We start from the raw sequence: 22,690 nt of genomic DNA on the forward strand, positions 1-22,690 counted from the left end.
TGGCGGCTAGCAAATGGGATGCCCGTCTACAAGAAGGGCCGGAGGGTAGACCCGGGGAACTACAGGCCTGTCAGTTTGTCCTCAGTGCCAGGGAAACTCATGGAGCAGATTATCTTGAGAGTCATAATGCAGCACTTGCAGGGCAGCCAGGCGATCAGGCCCAGTCAGCATGGGTTTATGAAAGACAGGTCCTGCTTGACGAACCTGATCTCCTTCTACGACAAAGTGACGCGCTGGGTGGATGAGGGAAAGGCTGTGGATGTGGTCTACCTTGACTTCAGCAAGGCTTTTGACTTCCAGACCCCCATCCTGCCCCTTCTGTGTCCCAGCTTACTTGGATTTGACTCTCACAGGTACTGTCCTACCTGTGCTAAGCTGCAGCTGAGGGGTTTTGCTCAGCCTCAGGCGGGCCAGCAGAACCACACGGGATTTTTTTACTCTTTTCGTCTGCCTCTTCCCTCTTCTGCTCAAGTGCTTCCAACTCTGTTAAGGCCATAGTTAGTTGAAGTGAGGTGCTGTGAGAGCTGTGGATATTGTGCCCCCTGTGAAGCAGCTGCTGTGAGGCTGCCACAGGTTATGCCTGTTCTGGCCCTGTTGCTTTGACAGCAACCTTTGTTTGGGTGACCACTGAGTGTTTTGACTGTCATGGTTTTCTTATGATAGTAGTTTTTCTTAATTAAGGTTGCTCTGAGGTGGAAGATGGCTGTACGTATGCCATACCAGCAGCAGGAATTGTGCCTGACTGTGCCACTCCCTCTAACACTGTCCCTTTACAAGCTCATTACCACATTTTTAGCTCTCAGACATCTCAGTCCCATGCCAGAGAGGACATTTTTTTTTTCTTTGATGCAAAGAGAATGTGCTGCAACCATGAAGTGTTAGATTGTGCTTCACAAGAAGTATATATAGCTATCTACTGGCACTGGCATGCATGCAGGCACTAGTACAGCATTTTTTTCTAGTTAGTGATAAATGGCCCTAAATCATTCATGTGCCATGTCAAGGAAAACAACCACACACAAAATCAACAATTCTCCAGCTATTGATCAAAAGTAATAGCCATCACTCATAATAACAGCTATGCTGGGGGGAACTCACTGTCCTCTGGGTATCTTTCATGTCTGGCAATGCGTGCACCAGAACTTTATACAGCTTCCAAAAATAATTTGTTTAAAAGGTTCCTGGTTTATATTTGTCTCCTCATCTGTCATCTCAATAGATAAAATGAAACTTTATTAAAAGTCAGACCTCGACTAACAAACATGATGAGTGGGTTTTGTCACTTTATTAAAAATCAGTGTGTGCTGGAATTAATTATGTGCCTTTTGGAAAAACAAAGAACTCGCTGTTGTAGGACAATAGCAACTTGATGGACCGCAGCAATAATGGGTGTCAACTTTTGCTGCACAGCTGCAGAGCTGCAGTTTGCTGTCTCAGGGTAGTTTTTTCATGCTGTAGGACTGCAGGAGGCATTAATTAAAGCTTATTTGCTAGCACTGCAAGCGTGAAGCTCTTCATTCTGCAAGGATGTCTGCTTTAAAGTGAGTAAGCTGTTAGGAGTAAGCTAGTACTGATGAACGTTCATGGGCCCTACCCCCCTGAGGAGATGTGTTCTGCGCCCTTTGAGGGGTTGCTGCTCACTGCATTCACACCAGAGATTTAGCTCTGAACTGAAGGGGATGTGCATGGGACATAAGCACCATGGAAGGCTTTCACCTGAATGCACACAAAGACATCATAAAATGCGCTGTCCCCCCCTCATTGCCGTGCCATGCCTTGCCCACCCACATTCTTCACTTTGCTGGATTTACCCAGCTGCAATGCTGAACCTCAGTGTCAAACCTTAATAAGCCTTAATGCAAGAAACTCCTGTGTCAGGATTTAAGAAAAAATAAATTCATATCTCTCAGTGAGTCACAGCAACCTAACGCTGGTGTTGGTTTGCCAGGAGTCTGAGTCAGCACAGGTGGCATCCATCACCCTCCTCGCCTGGCACACGAAAGCGAGCTCCGTGTGGCAGCAGGCTGTGACTGGTGGCAGAGCGCTGTGCGTGTAGCTGTGCTGAGTTTGTTTGTAACTCAGTGCAGCCAGGGGACTGGAAACCCAGATACAGCCTGCTGAGTGCCCAGGCTCAGTGTGCTCTCTTCACGTCTCACAGCAGTGCTCGGGGGTATCTGGCACGGCTGTGCTTCCCTGAGGCACCCGCTGCTGCGGCAGCAAGGGAGCAGTGCCAGGGCTGCAGCTCTGGTGGCTGCAAGCACAAAGCCCAGGGTGTGTCCCACAGCCCTGGTGCTGGGAGCCTGCCATAGCCACGTGCCTTCACAGCCCTGCTCCCGTCCCCAGAAACAGGCACACGAAGCTCCCTTCCCTAGGCAGGTGGCACTGAGAGGGAGTCGAGCCCTCCCCTCCCTGCAAAATGCATTTGTGGCTGTCCTGAGCAGAGGCTGCATGTGCATGCATATGTGTGTGTGTCTTGTCTGCTGGCTCCATCAGGCACATGCCAGCACAGAGAAATATCACCTTCCCCCCGTCATGCAACTTGTAAGCATCACTAGAGGCACTTGTTCTGCAACACAGCTTCCAATTTTTATTAAAATCAAGTGTAACCTTTTTCCCCCCCTTGCTCCATTCCTATAAGGAATGGCTTAATACAGAACTCTGCTAGTGTAGGGTTGGTGCTATAAGCTGAGGCAAAAAAGCAACCAAAAAAACCAACAAACCCACCTTTAATATTTTGTTCCCTTCCTGGTAGGAGGTGAATATGAAGGATGACACCACGGGGTTGGTCCTACAGCTCTGCTAATACCAATGGAGCTGTAGGTACAAGAGGCATTTGTGCCCTGTTTCCTGCTATCTCCTGAAGTATCCCACTTCTAGGAATACTTAAAAATGCACACAGTGCACTGTCTTAGACCAGCTACATGGCTCCTCAAGTAGCAAAACCATACATTAGAGGACTGGAAAGCTCATGAGACGAGCAGCAGTAAACAACATGCAGATGACACCATACTCATTTTCCCTTTCAACTGACAAGTGTTTTTTTTTTTTGTTTTTTTTTTTTGAGAGCCAGGAGGAACGGACAGGACAATAATATTGATTTTTAGATGACAGGATCATCTTTTTCTTAGTAGGGGGGAAAAAAGCCTACTCCTAAAGTAGCTCACAGCTGCTGTGCTGCAGCTTAGGCCACTGGAGGAGTCTCATTGACTTTACTCAATTTGAACTGGTCCTGACTGCAGTCACTGAGGAAGAGTATGCAGAACTGGGAGTCATTGCCAGTATAACATCACCTTCCCCTTCTTGGGCAGGACGTATTTGAGGTTTATTCATCTCTTAAACATGGTTTTGATATATGAGAGATGGAAAGCATTAAAAGAAAATGGAGAAATGTTGTGAATTGTAAAAGTATTTCTTATATTCAACTGTAAGAAAAAAAAAGAAAACCAACAGTTCAACATTCAGTACAACAGTCGGGAAGATTTTCTATGTATATTTCTGTCATGGGGCTAAGATACAAAGCTCACTGTGGTAAATATGCATATTTACTAAATAGCGCGTACTGAGCTAGAGCACACGTTGGAGCTGGCAGCTGGCGGTGCCTGATTTGTAAGACAGACAAAACCAAGCCCCTGTGAAAACTGAAGAGTTATTTCTGCCCTTCTCTCCCCCTCATCCCTTTGCTTGTCTGAGATTCATGTTCCTCAGTGGAGCTGCCAAAATGAACTCCCTGTGCACGGAGCACACCAGGGGAAACCCCTCACTCGGCATGTCGAGCACGGTGTCGCAGAGCAGGGAGGAGGCGACACGTTCACTGCCCCACCAAACAGCACCCCGGTGTGGACTCTTGGTGCTTCGATATATCCTCCTGTCTGGCTGCATTCAACAGCTGCTCCTTGAGGTTGCCAAAACCAGTTGCTCAATAGAAAAGAAATGCCCTACAAATAGTGATGGAGCAGAGCTGAACTTGGTAGAGTTCCTAGGGATGCTTTTCAGTAGGCCCTTAAGATCAAAAGTTGGTCTTTGGGGAAAATCTTGTGTGTGTCTGCCCCTAATTTATGCAATTCAGGAGGTTCTGATTGCAGAATTGATCCTCCACCTCATGTCTACTGCTTCTTGTACTGCCAACTCACTTTAACTGTTGAGAATTAACTTCTTTTGGCTTCCTGGTCCACCGCTGGCTGACCCACCTCCCTGGCAGCATCTAGTGGGGATGCAACACTGTCACCACCTGCGAGCTTGGTGCTCTCTTCTAGCTGGCGCATCTGCCTGCTTGCTGCTCGTTGCTGCTGCTCCTTCAGCTCACTGTAGGAACGGGAAAAGGTATGAAAGATGGAGGTGACCGGGAAGGCCATCAGTAAAATACCGCTCAAGATACTGCTCAGGGCTACCACTTGTCCCGGGATGCTACGAGGCACCATGTCCCCGTAGCCAACAGTGGTCATGGAGATGACAGCCCACCAGTAACTGGTGGGGACACTTGTGAATTCTTGCTTGGCTCCCAGTTCGCTCTCAGCCAGATATACCAGTGGTGAGAAGAGGGCCATGGCAACGCAAAGGAAGAGCAGGAGGAGCCCAAACTCCCTCGTGCACCGGCGCACGGTGAGCCCCAGGGTCTGCAGCCCCAGCGAGTGCCGCGCTAATCGCATCACATAGAGGATGCGCAGAGCCCGCAGGAAGCGCAGCACCAGGCCCACTCGTTCCAGGTACTTGTTCCCTGCTCCTCCGCCAGGCTTGCTGCTGTTTTTTGTAGAGACCATATCCACAATGAGAGAGATATAGAAAGGCAGGATAGCCAGGATGTCGATGATGTTGAGTGGGGTTTTCAGGAAAGCACACTTGTTCTCTGCCTGGATGGATCGCAGGAGGAACTCAAACGAAAACCAAGCCACGCACACTGTCTCCAGCACAAAGATGTTGTAGCACTTCTGTGAACATTCACCCTGGGGAAAAGAGGAGCAGGAAAAACAAAAAGGGGGGAAGAAAAAGATTTAGCCAGAGAGCAAACCAAAGAAACACCAAGTAGGAGTTCTTGAAGGCAAGTACCAATAGCATGTTACATCGATACAAATCGCTAGCTACCAAAGTAAAATCATTAATGCTAAGAGCAGTTGGAATGAATGACTGAAAAACAGAGCAGCTAACTGTGTGCTTGGCTGCAGGACAGGTTAACAATGTTCTGGAGTGTCCCAGAGCTGCCAAGAATTTGCTGTGATGTTATCAGCTGCCAGTCGGACAGCCCCTGCTGAAAAGCTCATGCCTCATTTCTGATCAAGCCTTTAACATTATGCAGAAAGGATTAGTACATGATTCACAGACCTTAATAAATGGAAGATTGCACCATCCCCTCCTGATAAATGACAAATTGCTTATAAATGGCTGATAAACACCCACAGCTTTTTATGTTGTGTGGTTGGAGTCACCTACAATCTATTATTCACTGCATACAGAATGTTTTTGAAACGCCAGTGAGCATTTATTAACCCACTAGCCCTATAGCCAAAAGCTCATAGGAAGTACTGACAAATGTAGGTATTTCTAAAAGACAAAGAGGAGGAACTCCATGGACCATTTAAAATTACCTAACCTATAACAACCAATGACCGTGATGACCCCACAAGCTTTCTGAGGTAGAAAAGCACTGGAAAAAAAAGTGCCCCAGGCTCAATGAGTGGAAAATCAACAGAACCTTACTTCTTTCCTTACAAAGCCTGTAAACGAGCATCTGGAACATGTGAACAGAAACAAACAATAATGGTGATGATGACTGTTCTTTGATTGTTAATTCAACAGCAGAAATACTGTGGCAATTCTCCTCTACTTCACTGCTGGTAACTCCAGCTGAATAATAACCAGCTTCTTTAAATAGATTTTGATGTGGACAATTATAGGGCTAGTGCTGTTTTCTCTCTAAATGTTCACATAAAAGTGTTAATACACTGGTGGCTTTGAGCGGAAGGGAAGTGTATATTTATTTATGGGAAGTGTATATTTATTTGGTGAATCAGTTTGACTTGGAAGAGTTCATGAAAACTCTTGTAACTATGTAGGAATACATCCACACTGGAGGGCTATGTAACTCCCACTGAACACACCAGCTATTAGGTATGAATGTAAAGCATCGTTCTGCTTGCCTATGCTAAATCATAGCGATAAAATCTCATTAAAGAGCTGTGAGGCTGTGTCAGTGGGAGAGGCCTGTTTCACCAATGGCCAATCTCAGAATCTGGCACATCTATAAACAACTTCTGCCCACACGCTCACCACAGGTGTCTTCTGTGAGACAGAGCTGAGGAAATTTTTACTGCACAGTGACACATCCTACTTTCATCACTTCTCTAAGTGTTTATACATTCTGTTATTCTTGTTGTTAAACATAACAGCAAAAAAAGTAACAGATTTTTCTTCAGTCGCTAACTACAGCATTCCCCAACTTGCGAGGGAGTAACTGGATACACATTTCGAGTACAAAAGCCCTGCTACCCCAAGATATTATCCAAAGTGCTGAGGTGTTCTTCCCCTTTCACATTTAAGATAGGAATCCTCAGATTCTGCTTTTGTGATCCTTGTATAAAACACCACGAAAGGCTGCAGCGCTTTGTACTTCAAGCTGTTTTTAAATCAGCTTCCTGTTGGCACGATGTACATGTACCTCCCATTGTCTCCTGGGGGGCATTCTGGTATGGAAAGAAAATTAATTACTTGTCCCATTGAAATTGCTGCCCTGCCAAGATCTTAAGCATATCACAGGGAGGAGAGGATCTGGTTTTACTAATGTAGTAGCTCAGCCTGTAATCAACTTCCTCTCTAATTTTGATAGGTATGAAGACTAGAATTTGTATCTGCCTCACTACACTAATATGGTCATAAGTATTTTTGTCACAGACATAACACGTAGGACAAAATGCTGTTTTTAGGGGCTTCTCTCACGTCATAATTAAGTTGTGAGGTTCTTCCACTAGGTAACAAAGAAGCTTTCATCTCACTGCACAAATCTATCTTATCAGGATATGCTTGCTCCTAAGGGCAATGGTTGCAGGTGATTTGCAGCTCTTGACACTATCATTGCTCTTACACAAAAGGATCAAACTGAGGCTTTCTGAAGAAAACCTACAGAAGAATAATCCTGGCTAAAGTGAAGCAGCAGAAAAGACAAGAAGGAAACAAAACAAAACAAAACAAAAACCCACCAATGTGCACATTTCCTTTCTCTGAATGGTAGATCACTACCTGGACCACCATGCAAGGAGACTAAAATGTAGCCTGCTTTAACAGACCTATCTGCCAAGAAGTGGTCTTTATTTTTATGTGTTTTCCATGCCATTAAAAGTTTAAGGAAGGTCAGTGAAGCCTATGGATAATTTAGCCTTGGAATAAACCTATGAAGATGTTAAGATATTTAATAGTTAACTGGGTGTCTAGTATTCCATCCCACGTGGTGCAGAAGGGAAGGCAACATTCCCAAGTAATTCTGTCTATGAATTTTGGTATAGGAGCAAAGAGGAGTGAACATTGTTCTCAATTAATGGAATACCAGAGGAGATGTCTTCCATAAGACTCTGTCTGCCTTCCTACATTGTGACATGTTTATCCTGGGTAGATTCACAAATCCACAGCTTTGCTATTTATGCCTCCAGTCTCCTGCAGAACTACATCAAAAAAGCAAGCGCAGGAGCAGCCTGGCAAGCTGCACTCAGCTCAGCACGAAACGCTTGGCTGTATCCAGAGTTTGGGCCATCCAATTCAGCAGAATTAAACGAGCATCTTTACCCATCACTGTAATGAAGAGCCGAAATGTACTCCATCCGGAACTGATGGGGGGCTCTGGCTTTTCCCCACTCTTCCCACTTTCTGCAGCTGACATTGCAAATGCTGCGACGTTTACTTTCAGTAAAGAGGAGCGATAATGCTCTGATACATGGAGCTCGCTTTAATGGGATGAAACAATCCCCTTTTTTAGCTGATGCATAATTATCTTCAGCAAAGTATTACTCCTTCTCCGTATCGTTATTAACCTATTGCAATCTAAACAAGCCCAGCTCTGTCCAAAAACTGTCCTGAGGATAAGAGGGTTTGAGCAGGTCCTAAAAAGCAGACCTGTGTGTCAATTAACCTGCCACAGGCCTTTTTGCATTAATTAAATGTCTTCCCCTTCTCTGGACCATGTTTCAATTACATCTAGGCATGACCTGTTACAATCTTCAGATGAAATCACAAACAGAAACAACGAACGCATGTTTCATGCTCCTTGCACTTTGCTTCTTTTGGCTGCAGCTGCTTTTGCTTGCAGGTTTTTCCCCTTGATAGCAACATTGTAAAAAAACAGCAAATATTCTCATTCTAATTTTTTTTAACAATGCATTTAAGAGTCCATCCAGATGCTGTAACTGTGCTTAGGTTTTTGATTTTTTTTTTTTCCACTCAAGAAAACAAATAGGAAAGTACAGAAACACACACACAGGAAAAAGGGCAACCAAGAATGAACCAGCCATTGGAATATAGGAAAAACAAGTCCTAACAGAATTGGATAGTGTCCTGCCCAAAACAGATCCGTATCAATGCTGCATGTTCTCATAAAAAGATGAAGTTATATCATAGCTATAAACACACATATCAACAACTACATATTGCTTTTGACTTTTTCAAAGTAAAAAAGCTACCTCTTAGCTAGCTCTCACTCTGACTAACCATATTTCTTTGTCTGGTAATCTAACTGATATATTTTTATGGTTACATTTTCATACCTAGTTTTATAAAGATGGGCCACGGATAAAAAAAAGTTTTTTAGTTTTCACAACATTTTGATTTCTTCTTGTCATTTCGGGGTCTAAACAACAACAAAAAATAAATGAACAGCAATCACAAATGACACTCCCGTTACACTTTTTTTTTTTTTTAATACTAAAAGACTAACATATGTATTTCTTAATACATATTTCAAAATGTATTTCTTAATACATATGTAGCCATACCATTAAATAAGTAATGTCTTAGACTTTTGATTACAAAAAGCAGTGGTATAGTAAAAAAACATCTGCAGTTACACAGGATTTTGGGGACACGTGCTAATGTCAACTCAGGACACAAAAAAAGAAAAGACAGAATGTCTTAGTGAATAATTCTGTGCAGTCAAATTAAAGTGAGTCTCTTTCACTAGGATTTACAGAAATTTGCTGTCAAAAAGCCAACTGCAGTGCCTTTCTTCTGGGGACAGATTCTCTTTGCCAAAAGAACCACTGAGAAAATTACATAAAGAAAAGCTGGTGTCACTGGAGTTCAAACCCGACTGTACTCACTGCTCTACATAGCCTAAAAGTTTCATCCGCCTCTCAGAAATGTTGTGGTTTGGTTGTGGGGTTCCTTCCACTGGCATTCCCTGGACTGTGACTCAGAAAAATTCTAGACTTTGTTACGTGACTTCTTGATCCTTGTTTTGTCTGATTTCCCCTGATTTTTCCTCTGATTTCCCAAGAAGAAATTTTGACTTTTCTCTAGGTTCTCACCGGCTTTGATGCCATCTCCCCCCTCTGGTATGAGAAGATGACAAAAGCCAGATCATCTCTTAACCATCCCAGTTCTTGTGTTGTTTTGCATGCATTTTTGCATGTTCAGTAGCTCCACAGTACTTCAAGGAAGAAGTTTCAGTGCCACCCCCTTTACCTGTATAGAGAAGGATTTCCTTCCCTGTCCAGTTTGTAGGGTAAGGAAACAATAACAACAACAACAAAACCATGAGAGGAATTGCATAAAAAATCCTTACATAAACTTTAAAATCATGACATTTCTAAAACATTATTGGGATCCTTGTCTACTTGCCTTTTGACACTTGGGCATTTTGGGTCTTGTTTTTTGAATGCTGCTCTGTGCATGACAAATCAAGTTATTTTTTAAATAAGAGATTCTGTGGAACGACAGTCTCAGCACTGGAGATCAGCATCGCAGAGACCTGCAGGCGAAGGTCCTTATACAAAGGTTGTCCATAGCTGCAAAGTGTGAGACAGCCCCCAGCCCGGTGCTTTATGTAATTCTTGCCAGATTTGGGTGTGAGGCTGAGCTGCTCGTTTCACTGACTGTCTGCAGAGAGGTCTGGAGGACAGACACACCTTTCCCACACCCCCTTCCCTCCCCAGACACACTTCCAATTATTCAGCGGCCTAATCATCGGTGTGCTTGCCTGGCTGGTGAGAGACCCAGCTGCTGCTTTGAAACACGAGTGTGGAAACCTGCACCTGGCCCTGTCCCAGCCTAGCCCTGCCTTGCTGGGTCAAGGTCCTGAGCATCACTCCGAAACTAAGAACCCTTTCCTGACAGAAGCTCCAGCAAAGCCAGCAGCATTACCAGGCACACACACAAAGAAGACACAAAGATTCTGCTCCCACTGGCATTTTCTGATGAAAAGCAATTTCGGGCTGAAAAGCGATTTTCTGATAAAAGTACCCAGCCAATTTTCACAGCAAGGATGGGTGTACGACTTCTGCTACGTGACCCACCACTGGAGTGCTGGAATGGCAGAGCAATCCCCTGCCTTGGGCACAGGCATGCTCCCCTCTCCTGGTGGCCACTGACAGACTCAGTTACTGCAATTTAGTACTTCTGCCATTAAAACCGAGGTCAGCCTGAACTGGCAGCCAGCCTGCTCTGAGCATTTCTTGTGCTCCTGAGCAAAGATGATTCAGCTGCTGCACAGTCTGTCCTCACAGCTCTCTGTCTGTGAATTCAAAGTAGTGTTATCTGTTTGTCAAGCCACTAAGGGGCCACAGAACAACCCTCTAGTTCTTGCTGTAGACGCTTTGATCTGGAGCTAGAGCTCAGTTTGTGCTTCAACTAGCTGCTAGAAGAGATAACAGAAGTCTTGCCTTTATTGAGGAGGATTGTCACTAACAGTTTGCAGTGGTATTACTGATATAAAATAGCACCTTTTTTTTTTTTTTTTTTTTTCCCGCAGAACTTTATTGAGAACAGAGGAGATGGGCAGGAGCTATACCTGCTCTCTCTCTGAATTCCTTTCGACCTCCAATACAACACAGCCACAAATCACCACTTTTCAATACCTTTCAGCCCGTAACTTTTAATCTGCTGGTGAAGCTGCAAATAACCATGGAACACCAACAGGAACAAGAGGTGCCTACAGACTATGGTAACTGCCCCCTATAAATGTTCCTAAGCTGTAAATGTTGAACCTTGAGACCCATTTACCCTTTTCCCCTGAAAATCTTGTAAACCTCTTAACAGCTGCACTCTGACTGCTCAAATTGGGTGTATGTATCTGAATATTGGAAGAAGATACAAGAATTTCTGGGAAGAATGGAAATCAGATAACTCGTCCTACAGGTGCACAGAACAACCTCTCATAAGCATCTTCTTCTCAACCAGTTTTCCTCACAGCTACACCTACTTTTAAAACCCACATCTCAAAAAGCAACAGCATTTGTTGGAGGGAAAAGAGTGTTATCTGGCTGTGCTTTATGGAAAGCAACCAAAAACTGTGAACTCCAAGGAAGAAGAAGCATGTAAAGAATAAAAGAGACCATAAATATCCATGAAATAGAACATGATCAACCTCCCTGTTCTTCAGATGGTTATCAGTAATGGAGCAATACCTCATCTGGAGAGGCTGGGGGGGATGTAAAGACATCTAAGACCTTAAAAACTCCTCAGACTCTGTGACTGACTTGAGGGAATGGTATGTGCCCCAGCAGCCAGCTGCTGCTATCTCTCAGTCTGATCACACTACACACGAGGAGAGAGGGGCTACGCTACTACTTCAGAAGAAATAAACAACATTTGTATGTGGAGCTCACTGACAGATTGCAAGATGTAAGTGAAGGATTTGATTTCTTCAAGAACCATTCATGTTCAAGAAGGATGGTTCAAACTGGAATGAGTTGAGAAAGTAATAGCCCAAGGTTACTTGGATGATTAGTAGAACGGAAAAACAGACAATTAATTGCATTTGAGTTGTTTGCCACCATTAAATGAAGGTAGAAAAGAGGCACAGATGCTGTCTGTAAATATTACAAAAGGATGAAGAGGAGCACTGTTTAATGGTGTGGTCAAATGTTCTCACACAGATTTATGTGGACTAGCTGAAAATAATCTTAATCGACTGCCTGGATGTTTAGTCCCCATCTCAGTCCACAGAACAGGACTTAATCCTTTTCATTCTTTAATTCTTTATTGCATAACCCTTAATTTTTGTTCTCTAGTCCTCTTCAGCACAAAGTCAAACAGGATAAGCCAAACTTCCCTCACTTTCCTCAGAAGCTATCTGGACATGGTCATGAGCAACCTCTTGGTGTTCCTGCTTGAACAAAGGAGTTGGACCAGATGATCTCCAGAGGTCCCTTCCAACCTCAACCATTCTGTGATTCTGTGATTGTTATCTAAAGGACAGTGTAAGACAGTAAGTGGGCTAGTAATGACATTCAGAGCCCTATGACCTCTGTGTTCAAGAACTTGTTTGCCATCATTTTTGTGAACAGATACTCTGAGTCAAAACAGCAGTGAGCTGTATCTGGGCTCTGCTTTGGCAATTTTATAATCTCTCAGTGACCTTTGGAAATTGCCTGAAGATTAACAGCTACACAAGGAGACATAGGTCCATGAAAATAAGATACTATATCTGAAATTTAAGAGCTGCCACAGCATTCAAAGCAAGATTTCACAGGCCACTGCCCATATCTCTTTCTTTCTAGCAGCTTTGTTCTGCAGCAGATCTTCCCTGTGGGAAGCACGCAAGGGCAATGTGTGTACGTGGCTCCCACAAAGCCTGTCGTGCTTGGACCAGGCATTGCTTGCCCAGCCTCACCTCAGGGAGCTCAGTGCAAAGGATTTGTTTATCAGTGCCACTGCCAGTATTACCGACAGCAACACAGAAAAGAATGATGATTTTTAAAAGGTTGGACCACATGATCTTAGAGGTCTTTTCAGACCTTCAGGTCTTCTTTTTTATCTTGATACAGATATACCATTTCTACAACTGTGAGCTTCCTAAGAATCATAGAATAGTTTGGGTTGGAAGGGACCTCAAAGACCATCTGGTTCCAATCCCCTCCCATTGGTAGGGACACCACCCACTAGTTGGTTGGTGGGGTTGCTCAGGACCTCATCCAACCTCTAGGGATGAGGCATCCACAACCTCTCTGGGCAACCTGTTCCAGTGCCTCACCACCTCCTGAGTGAAGAATTTCCTCCTAACCTCTAACCTAAATCTCCCCCCTTAGTTTAAAGCCATTCCCCCTTTTCCTGTCATTATCTGACTGAGCAAAAAGATGCTCTCTACCTCTTTTATAACCCCCCTTTAAGTATGGAAAAGCTGCAATGTCCACAGTCTTGTCTTCCTCAGGCTGAACAGGCCCAGCTCCCTCAGCCTTTCTTCATGGAGGAGGTACACCAGCCCTCTGGTCATCTTTGTGGCCCTCCTCTGGACCTGCTCTAACAGCTCCACAGCCTTCTTGTGCTGGGGCCCCCAGACCTGGACGCAGCACTCCAGGTGGGGCCTCACAAGGGCAGAGCAGAGGGGCACAATCACCTCCCTCCCCTGCTGGCCACCCCTCTGTTGATGCAGCCCAGGATGCAGTTGGCCTTCAGGGCTGCAAGCGTGCACTGCTGGCTTGTGTCGAGCTTCTCATCCACCAGAACCCCCAAGTCCTTCTCTGCAGGGCTGCTCTCAGTGAGTTCTTCTCTCAGCCTGTGCTCATGTCCAGGATTGCCCAGGCCCACGTGCAGCACGTTGCGTTTAGATTTGTTGAACCTCATTAATGGTTTAACACGTGGGCCCACTTCTCAAGCTTGTAAGCCCAGCATCATATTCTTTTCTTCTTCTTTTCAAGATTGCTTCACACACTAAAAGAGACTCTTATTCTCACTCTCACACACACTTTTTGTAACTTGCTAATTGGATTAAAAAGAACAACTGATTCTTTAAAGCATTTTAAAGCTTATTTTCCCTCATATTTTCCCTGGTTTTCCCTTTCTTTCAATCCATTTTATAGGCTTTTCTCCTCCTACTGCCTCCCACTCACTGCTGGTTCTATGTAACTGACCCAAATTAGTTTTACTGGTTCCTGCAACCCTGCAACCTGCTATAGAAGTTGGGGGGTGTCTGTTTTTTCAACTTGGAGGAATGAAGGACAGAGTCAAGCTTATTCTTTTCCTCTTACATGTTTTTCCAAACCTGCTTTTTTAACCCTCTCTTTCACTTTATCCTATTAGCTGAAAACAAGCGAAGGATTTGCCTGTCTTGCCTCTGGGCAGATTTGCTCCCCTGCTGTGTAGTGGCTCAGCCGCAGCTGGCAATCTGCTGCTGCATTGCCCTTGCATTAAAACACCCTGAGCTGTATTCCTGAATTTGTGAAGTGGGTGAATTTTTTGCATGATGAATCTGACCACTTTGAAGCCCTGCACTCTTCTATATTTCTTCTTTCTGCCCAAGGCAATGGTGTTTCCTGTGATGCTGAAGCAGAGCAGAACTGTGTGACTTATCTTAGAATTAATTAGGCAGAAGTTCTGCCATGTACAAAGGCAGCTAGCTAGGGACTTGGAGAAAATATCCACAGCCTCTGCCCCCAAAAACTCTGTGCGTGTGTGTGAACTTTTCAGAAAGGTGCTGGAATTTCTGTTCCAAGCACAGCTCAGGATGTACCAAACCATCAACAAAACACCTAAGCAGCTCTGAACCAAAACCAGAAACAGTTTCATGTCTTTCCACATACATTGTCACTGGGTGATGATTTCTGATGTTAGTTTTCTGCTACTTTGAGATCTAATAGAAATTTGTAAAACATTTAATATTAGAGATAAGTTTTTGAAAAATGTCATTTTTATTAAAGAAGGATATGTGGCACTGATTTAAACATCTTACAGAAGTATAAGTACATACAGTAGAAGTCATTTTTTTCCAGAAAACTTCATAACTTTATAAAATTATATTGTTTGACTAATGAGGCGTCTTCTGAACAGAATTATTTTTTATAGTTTTACTTGGAACTAATATTATGCTTATCTTTTTAAAGTCTATCAACCTTGTAGTTTTCTTCCAGCCCTCTCTTAAGCCTTTGTTAAAAAGCTATTGTAAAATTTTTAACCTTTTTTTTTCTTTTTTTTTTTTTTTCTGATTTGTATACCACTCACTCCTCTCTTAATTTGTCTTGAACTTAAATGTCTCCATGAACACTATAAAAAGTCCTCAATTTCAAGAATGTCTATACTTCATCTTAGTCATGACATGTTAAGCAATGAAAATCTAAGTATAACGTTAAATGCTTTAGTGCACAGCCCAGTCAGCTCATTACCTCAGCCTACTTCTATGAGATCTAGCCAAACAAAAATCTGGTTGCTTTCTTTTATTCGAAACCTCTGGGATGGACAGCGACATGCCCTGGAGATCTGAGATGAATACAGAGACCTTGTTTTTGTAACAAATCAGTGAAAGATTCCTCTCTTTAAAAACACTAGGACAATATTAAACATACTCATACAGCACAAACTCTTGCAAAAGGCAGTGGCACAAACCATGGGGTGAAGAAGCTATGCTGTTCCCTGACAATATTACAATCCAGGCTATACTGAGTAGCTGCATTGATTTTACAAATGTGACTGGAGACCACACAACTATTATCATGAGATTGCTTCAAAGACTCCCTGGATGATTTACCTAGATGATTCAAGCCCACTGGTAGGTATTGATGTTTATGGCAGTGGAGCCACAGAAATTTAAAAGAAACTAAATATGAGTACAATTTTCTGGGTGAGACACATTGCTCAAAACATAAACAAGTTAACGTGACATAATTGTCAATGCTTTTATGGAAGCATCTTAGCTGTTTAATTATTTATCACTAATGTTATATTGCAGTATATTTATACAATATTTAAAAGAAAACTTAAGCCTGCTATTTATTCATGAGAAGGTACCTTGTAGACAGAATTCATTAGTACATCATAAAGTTATCAACAAGTCAATAGGAATTTTGTCTTACCCAATTCTTACTTCATCCCCAAGCTAACAGTGCAGAGAAACACTCTGCAGATAACCAATACAGATTTAGATTCAGACCCACAAAAGAAAGATTAACACACATATTCCTTTTACATTAAGGATTGTACCATTCAGGTGAACCACAGGCAAAGCACAGTTCCCTGTGGGAATCTTTGGGGGCCAAAGGACATTATCACCACTATCACCACTTCTTCGTATTTGCAGAGAACACTGTGCTGTTAGTCTTTTATTTGCAGATTCCATGGGAATTAGATAAAAGATGAACACAACTCAAAAAAAAAAAAAAAACAAACAAAAAAAAACACAAAACAACAACCCACATAACTCAACATTTAAAGTTTAGATTGTGGAGAGGTCCTCGATTCCTTGATTTTAAAGGTATGTGTGTGATCCACAGAAGCAAACCTCATCATTTTCAACTGCTTTCAGTCAACCTTCAGCTGCCTGAAAGGCAACATGCACAGCAAATTTCTCTGACCGTCAGATAGGAGCTGGGAGACTACACCACGATGACTCAGACTTGCACCGTGAGAGAACTTGCAGCTACTCCTCAGTCTGAGATAGTAACGATATCATACAGTGACTGCATCTTGTATGAACTAAGATGGTCTCATTGATGAAAATAGTAATTATAAAAATCCTTACTTAGAAACCTAGCTCCGAGGCTGACATATGATGAATGTGCACTTGAATCTGAATAGCATTATAGATGCAATTTTTATTTGTGATGATAAAGTCTCCAAACATACTCAGGCTTTCTGTCCAAAAGCATTCACAATCTAACTGAATTACAGGAGATCAAACTACATGAAATAGATGGAGCATGCAAATATTGAAACAAACTTTTGCTTATTTCTGATGACTAAAGTGGTAGGTAAAGGATGTCCTCAAAGCCTATAATTTGGTGTTTATGTTAACATTTTAATGTAAGCACCATCTGAACAGAAACTGTACCTTAAGTTTATGATGGAAAAAAAATAAGGAATGCTTCAATTATAGTTCACACACAGCTCTGCAGTGCTGTGAGTACTATGTGAAAGTGAAACTGAACATGAATCTTAGGAGTCTGCAGGAACTTCACTGACAACAATGCTGTAGAAAAGGCAGGTCACAAATCTTAGCAAGTTATTTGGTTCCCCCCATGCCTCCCTCCCCAGCTAGCTGTGGTGTGGACTGCCCAGAGTGAACACAAAATGCAACTAAGCAATATGGGAGACGACTACATCAGTATGATGTACTGAGAGTTAGATGCCTTAACTGCTGATATTGCCAAAGCTCATTGTTTTTGCATTTAAGCAGCCGAGCTGTGGAAATGGTATAAAACATTCTCAGATGATCCCTAGGGAAATAAGTTAGTTCAATTGCTTAAGATTCTTTTTATAAAAACTCACCCTTGGTGCCTATATACTGTAAATAGTTATCTGTAATGCCAGATGGGATTTTTTAAAAATACACGTTTTATGTTGACTGTGTGGTAATTCCTGTAACAGTTTATTCCATAAAGAAAAGAAAAACACAAGCTACAATTTTATTAAGATTTTCATTCATGAAAACAAATGATCTATGCAACACAAATGCTGCTGAGTTAAAATCCTCTACAATACTTTTTCACTGAAATCAGTGGATGACTTAATGCAAAAATGACAGTTTTCCCCATTTAGAAGTACCTCAAACTACACGACTTTTGAGATGAGGTAGTATCTCTCTTTCATTCAACAAAATGTTGGCATTTCTGACACCCCGAGGCCCTAAATACTTATATTTCTTCCTCATTTAATGACCTATTTAGACTACAAACCTGAAGAAATCAACATTAATCGTCAAAGAATCACTGAATGGTTGAGGTTGGAAAGGACCTCTGGTCAAGGTCGTTTGGTCCAACTCCCTTGCTCAGGCAGGGCCACCTACAGCACGTTGCCCAGAACCATGTCCAGATGGCTTCTGAATATCTCCAAGGAGAGAGACTCCACTAGGTCTCTGGAATACCTGTACCAGTGCTCAGTCACCTGCACAGTAAAGTCACCTGATGTTCAGACAAAGCCTCCTGTCTTCCATTTTGTGCCCACTGCCTCTTGTCCTGTCACTGGGCATCACTGAAAAGAGACTGCCTTCTTCCTCTTTGTACCATCCCTTAGGTATCATTGATAAGACTCCCTCTGAACCTTCTCTTCACCAGGCCGAACAGTCCTATCTCTACCTTTCATTCATCATTTTTATGGCCATTCATTGGACTCTCTCCAGTAGCTCCATGTCTCTCTTGTACTCAGTTGTGGAGCCCAGGAGTGGACACAGTACTCCAGGGGTGACATTGCCAACACTGAGTAGAGGCGAAGGTTGACCTGCCTCAACCTGCTGGCAATACTTTGCCTTATGCAGTCTGGGATACCATTAGCCTTCTTGGCAGCATGGGCACATTGTTGGCTTACGTTCAATTTGGTGTTCACCACGATCCCTGACCAGACTGGCCTCCAACCAAACTTTGCACCACCAATCACCAGCCTAGGCCTGTCCATTCAACCAGTTTTCAACGCATCTCACTGTCTGCTCATCCAGCCTGTACACACATCAACAGCTTCTCCTGATGACTCGTTATGCAAGACTCTCTTAACCTTGTCTGAAATTAGGTTTGTCATGTGCCTTTGCAAACTGCAGTCTTTAGTCACAACTTTGTTTAAAACACACATTCAAAATTTATCTACTCTTCATGAAAGTCGAAGCACAGTGTGCAAATTAAGCTTAGAAGGTTAAATAGTTTCAGGCTTCTTTATGAGCTATTATTAACTTCATTATTTATGAGTCTCTCTTTGTTGTAACGTTCTTCAGCTGAAGGTTACTGAACTGTAACTTCCTATCAGAGCATCTTTAATTAGCCTAGCTTTTCCCAATGCATTAGAAAGCATAGTGAAGAAGGAAGTACCATCTGATTTTCTTCTCCTGCTTTTTACACAATACCACTACAAATGATTGAGCTCAGTGGGACTCAGCCCTACAAATGCTTTTGTGAATCAGGACAAAATGGCTGATGTTAATCTCTTTGTTCACCGTGGTTTTTTTTTTTTTTTTTTTTTTTTTTTTGTGATGAGGAAGATTACCTAACAAAAGAAAGAAGCTTTCTTCTTTAGATAGAAATGGTTGAAATTTCTTTTTTTCTCCAAGAAAAAAAAAGAAGAGTCTAGTATGATGACCACCTGGCTTTCAGATGAATCTCTTAATGTCTTTTGATTGTTCAGCTCTTACTGTGTTCTGAAAGCTTTTACTGTAATGTATTCCCAACTTGGTTAAGCCACTTCACTTTCCTGCAAATTTCAGAAGCAGTTAGCATGTGCATCACTGGATTGGTGGTTTTATTTGATTTAATTAGTAAACAAAAGCTAAATGATAAAAAAAATCACAGAATGTATGTCCTAATTTGGTAAGTAAAAAGTAGTTTAGAATCTGATTCTGCCAGCTTTATTAATAGTTGTACAGCACCTGAAATCTGATACTATTTCCAAAAAGAGTAAAACTTGAGATGAATCAGGGTGACCATTAATGAGGATAAGATGGTTGCAGTGCATGGGAACACTATCCTTTCCCACTCTTGACACTAGGGATTGCCACTGTCATTTAGAACACCTGGATCAGCTAATAAAGACAAAATGTATGATTGATTCTTTTTCTGTATTTTAAAAGAGATAAGCAGATACCTAAAATAATGTAATTCAAGTACTGTGTTCAGCTTTGGGCCCCTCACTACAAGAAGGACATCGAGGCCCTGGAAGGTGTCCAGAGAAGGACTATGAAGCTGGTGAAGGGGTTGGAACACAAGTCCTGCGAGGAGCAGCTGAGGGAAATGGGGTTGTTTAGTCTGGAGAAGAGGAAGTTCAGGGGAGGCCTTATTGATCTCTACAACTACCTGAAAGGAAGGTGTGGGGAGCTGAGGGTCAGCCTCTTCTTGCAGATAACTAGTGGTAGGAATAGAGGGAATGGCCTCAAGTTGTGCCAGGGGAGGTTCAGGTTGGAAATGAGGAGACATTTCTTCTCAAAAAGAGTAGTCAGGCATTGGAACGGGTTGCCCAGGGAGCTGGTGGAGTCACCATCCCTGGGGGTGTTCAAGGAAAGGTTGGATGTGGCGCTTAGGGACATGGTTTAGTGGGTGACATTGGTGGTAGGGTGATGGTTGGACCAGATGATCTTGGAGGTCTTTTCCAACCTTAATGATTCTATGATTTCCTCATATACTTGGTAATTAAGGCTTTTAAGATCCCACATTTACTTACACCTCTTAAACACATCACTGGTAGTAACAGCTGGTCCCTTCAGATCATATTAAGGGATCAGGGTATGAAAAACTGCTCTCCAGCACACTTGGTTCATTATAAAGTCCTCTCTTTCCCTGCAGCAATAACAGGACAGATAGGTGGCATATAAATCTCTTCTAGAAAATGCCAGCTCAGGGAAAAGACCATTGTTTGTTAATCAGAGTACCTACTGCAACAGCTCTGACACAGAATCATAACAACAATAACTCCAGCCAGACAGCCTGGAAAATGTACACACTGAGTACTGCACGTCCTTGAAATAATATTTACTGTTTGTTTTTGTTCCTTAGCCAGAAGAGATGCAGACACATTTCTGCTTGTTAGGAGACTGCAAAATCAGACCAACGAGCTACCCATGGGTACAAATTTTATAGTAGGTTCTAAAGGATACAGCTCAGGACGATTAACATGCCTTTGAATTCACATGAGCTCTCTTCTCTCCACACCTATTATTTGAGGAGCTGCTTTGCCTTGCCGAGCCATGTACAGATGACACACAAGGAGTCTGTAACTTAGGTATCTGCTCTGACAAGCCACTCCACGTGGGCAGATGCCTGACTCCTTGCCCAGCTTTACTGAGGCTGAAAAGATCTACACAGGTATTCACATCCATTTGTGCAGGATCAAAATCAGTCATTGTGTATAACTCCTGGAATGACTAATTACAACTCAGAGTGCTGACTTGCTCTGACTCAGTAGTAGGCCAGGAACATGACATGTAGTAAGCTATGTAAGAAGTGATACCTCACCTGTGCTCTGTACTACAGAATTACCTTTATCTCAAAAAAAATAACAGCTTCCAGTCTGTCCACAGTCCTTCTCTGTGGAAAGGACAGAACAAAGCTTATTTGCAGAAGGTCTATGCTTTTGGAATTTAAGGGCATAAGAAAACATCAGATCATTTACTCTGATCTCCTTTATATCACAAGCATTTCACCTTTGCAACTTGAATTGAAATCAGTAATTTATCTAAATGAATTAGAATGTGTTTAGCCAAAGGCTACCTTCCAGCAGGGCACTGAGCTTAGAAGTCAAAATATCAAAAAATACAAAATCCAATAATTCTCTTCATACTGCCCCAGTAATTAATCACCGTGGTATTAAACATTGACACCTAGTTTCCCATATGAATTTATTAGGATTCAGAGTTTAACCATACATCCTTTCTCTTCTTAATTTAAAAGTCTTGTAGTTTATATACTTCCCTCCCCCCATAAAAGGCTCTTTTTTGATTAATCAAGTCACCCTACAATGTTCCTTTTGATAATCTAAATAAATGAAAATGTTCAGATTTCTTACTGTATGGCATTTTCTCCAGGTGTCTAATATTGACAGTTTTTTTCATCCTCTTCCATTTTTCAAAACAACATTTAAAAACGTGAATGCAAGACCTGACTGGAGTATGCTAGTGTCACTCTCACCTATGCTGCACAGAGGCACAAAATTATCTTTCAGCTTCTAATCACTACTGCCTAAGCTTGCAAATTCAAGGATTGTATTAACCCTTTTGATTTTATACTGCAAAAGGAACTTATATTTCATTGATTGTCCTCTACATCCTTTTTAGAGACTCCCCACTTTTGCAAGAGTAAGTTTGCCTTCATTTTCATTGCATAATTTTGTACCTGCTTGTATGAAAATATGCTCCTTTTAATGGCCACAGACTACCAAGAACTCCATGCTTCTCTCATATGTTTGCTCTGTCCCCCTTATTACACTTCTCTTCCCAAGAAATTTTATTAGTGAATAGTCCCTATTCATGTTCTGATCATTGGTAAAAATGTAAGGAGCCTAAACTCCAACAGATTATTCTGAAAGCAATTGTTCAGCTCTCATTTAAAGCAAGGAACATCTAAATATAAAATACATCTCAGTTTTCAAGCATAAAATATCCCCCCTGTGCCTAAAATTCTAGCATACTGGAGCACTATTGTTTAATTAGAGTAAAAGGCATAAAAAGTAACAGGCATTTTTTTTTTGTTTTAATTATTAGGACAGTATAAACCTGTTACCCAGTTTAGCTACTATCCTCAAATTTTGTGTGATAAAAAGTCTTGAAAACAAAGGTGTCATAATGAATCAACCACTAAGCAACATAATAAATATTTTTGTTTTTCTTGGCATGAACTGCTGCTATTAAATGATTCATATCAAACAACTCAGTTGATATCTAACCTTAGCATACAAGCAAAGGTTGGTTTAACTGCACACAAAGTACTCAGTCAAATGCAGCATGAGTCTCTGTGGGATTGCTGGACCCATTTTCCATCTGCATGCTTTTACTTCCAACAGTACAAAACACTAAATGTCTTCTGTCAGTTAATGACCACTCTCTTTCTGTTAATAGCAGTGAGTGATGAGCCATTCAGCACCTAGGAGATGGCACACAAGA

General features: G+C 42.2%; 1 protein-coding gene across 2 annotated transcripts in view; it reads right to left on the reverse strand.

The window, feature by feature from the left end:
- Positions 1-22,690, reverse strand: part of KCNG2 (potassium voltage-gated channel modifier subfamily G member 2) — a 56,561-nt gene continuing 33,871 nt past the window's right edge. For both annotated transcript variants that reach the window (XM_068674684.1, XM_068674685.1), the window contains exon 3: positions 1-4,940. In XM_068674684.1, the coding sequence (XP_068530785.1) occupies positions 4,146-4,940 (795 nt within the window). In that variant the 3' untranslated portion in view covers positions 1-4,145. The remainder of the gene's footprint in view (positions 4,941-22,690) is intronic.

The sequence above is a fragment of the Anas acuta genome, chromosome 2, assembly GCF_963932015.1.
Source record: "Anas acuta chromosome 2, bAnaAcu1.1, whole genome shotgun sequence".
Classification (NCBI taxonomy): Eukaryota; Metazoa; Chordata; class Aves; order Anseriformes; family Anatidae; genus Anas; species Anas acuta.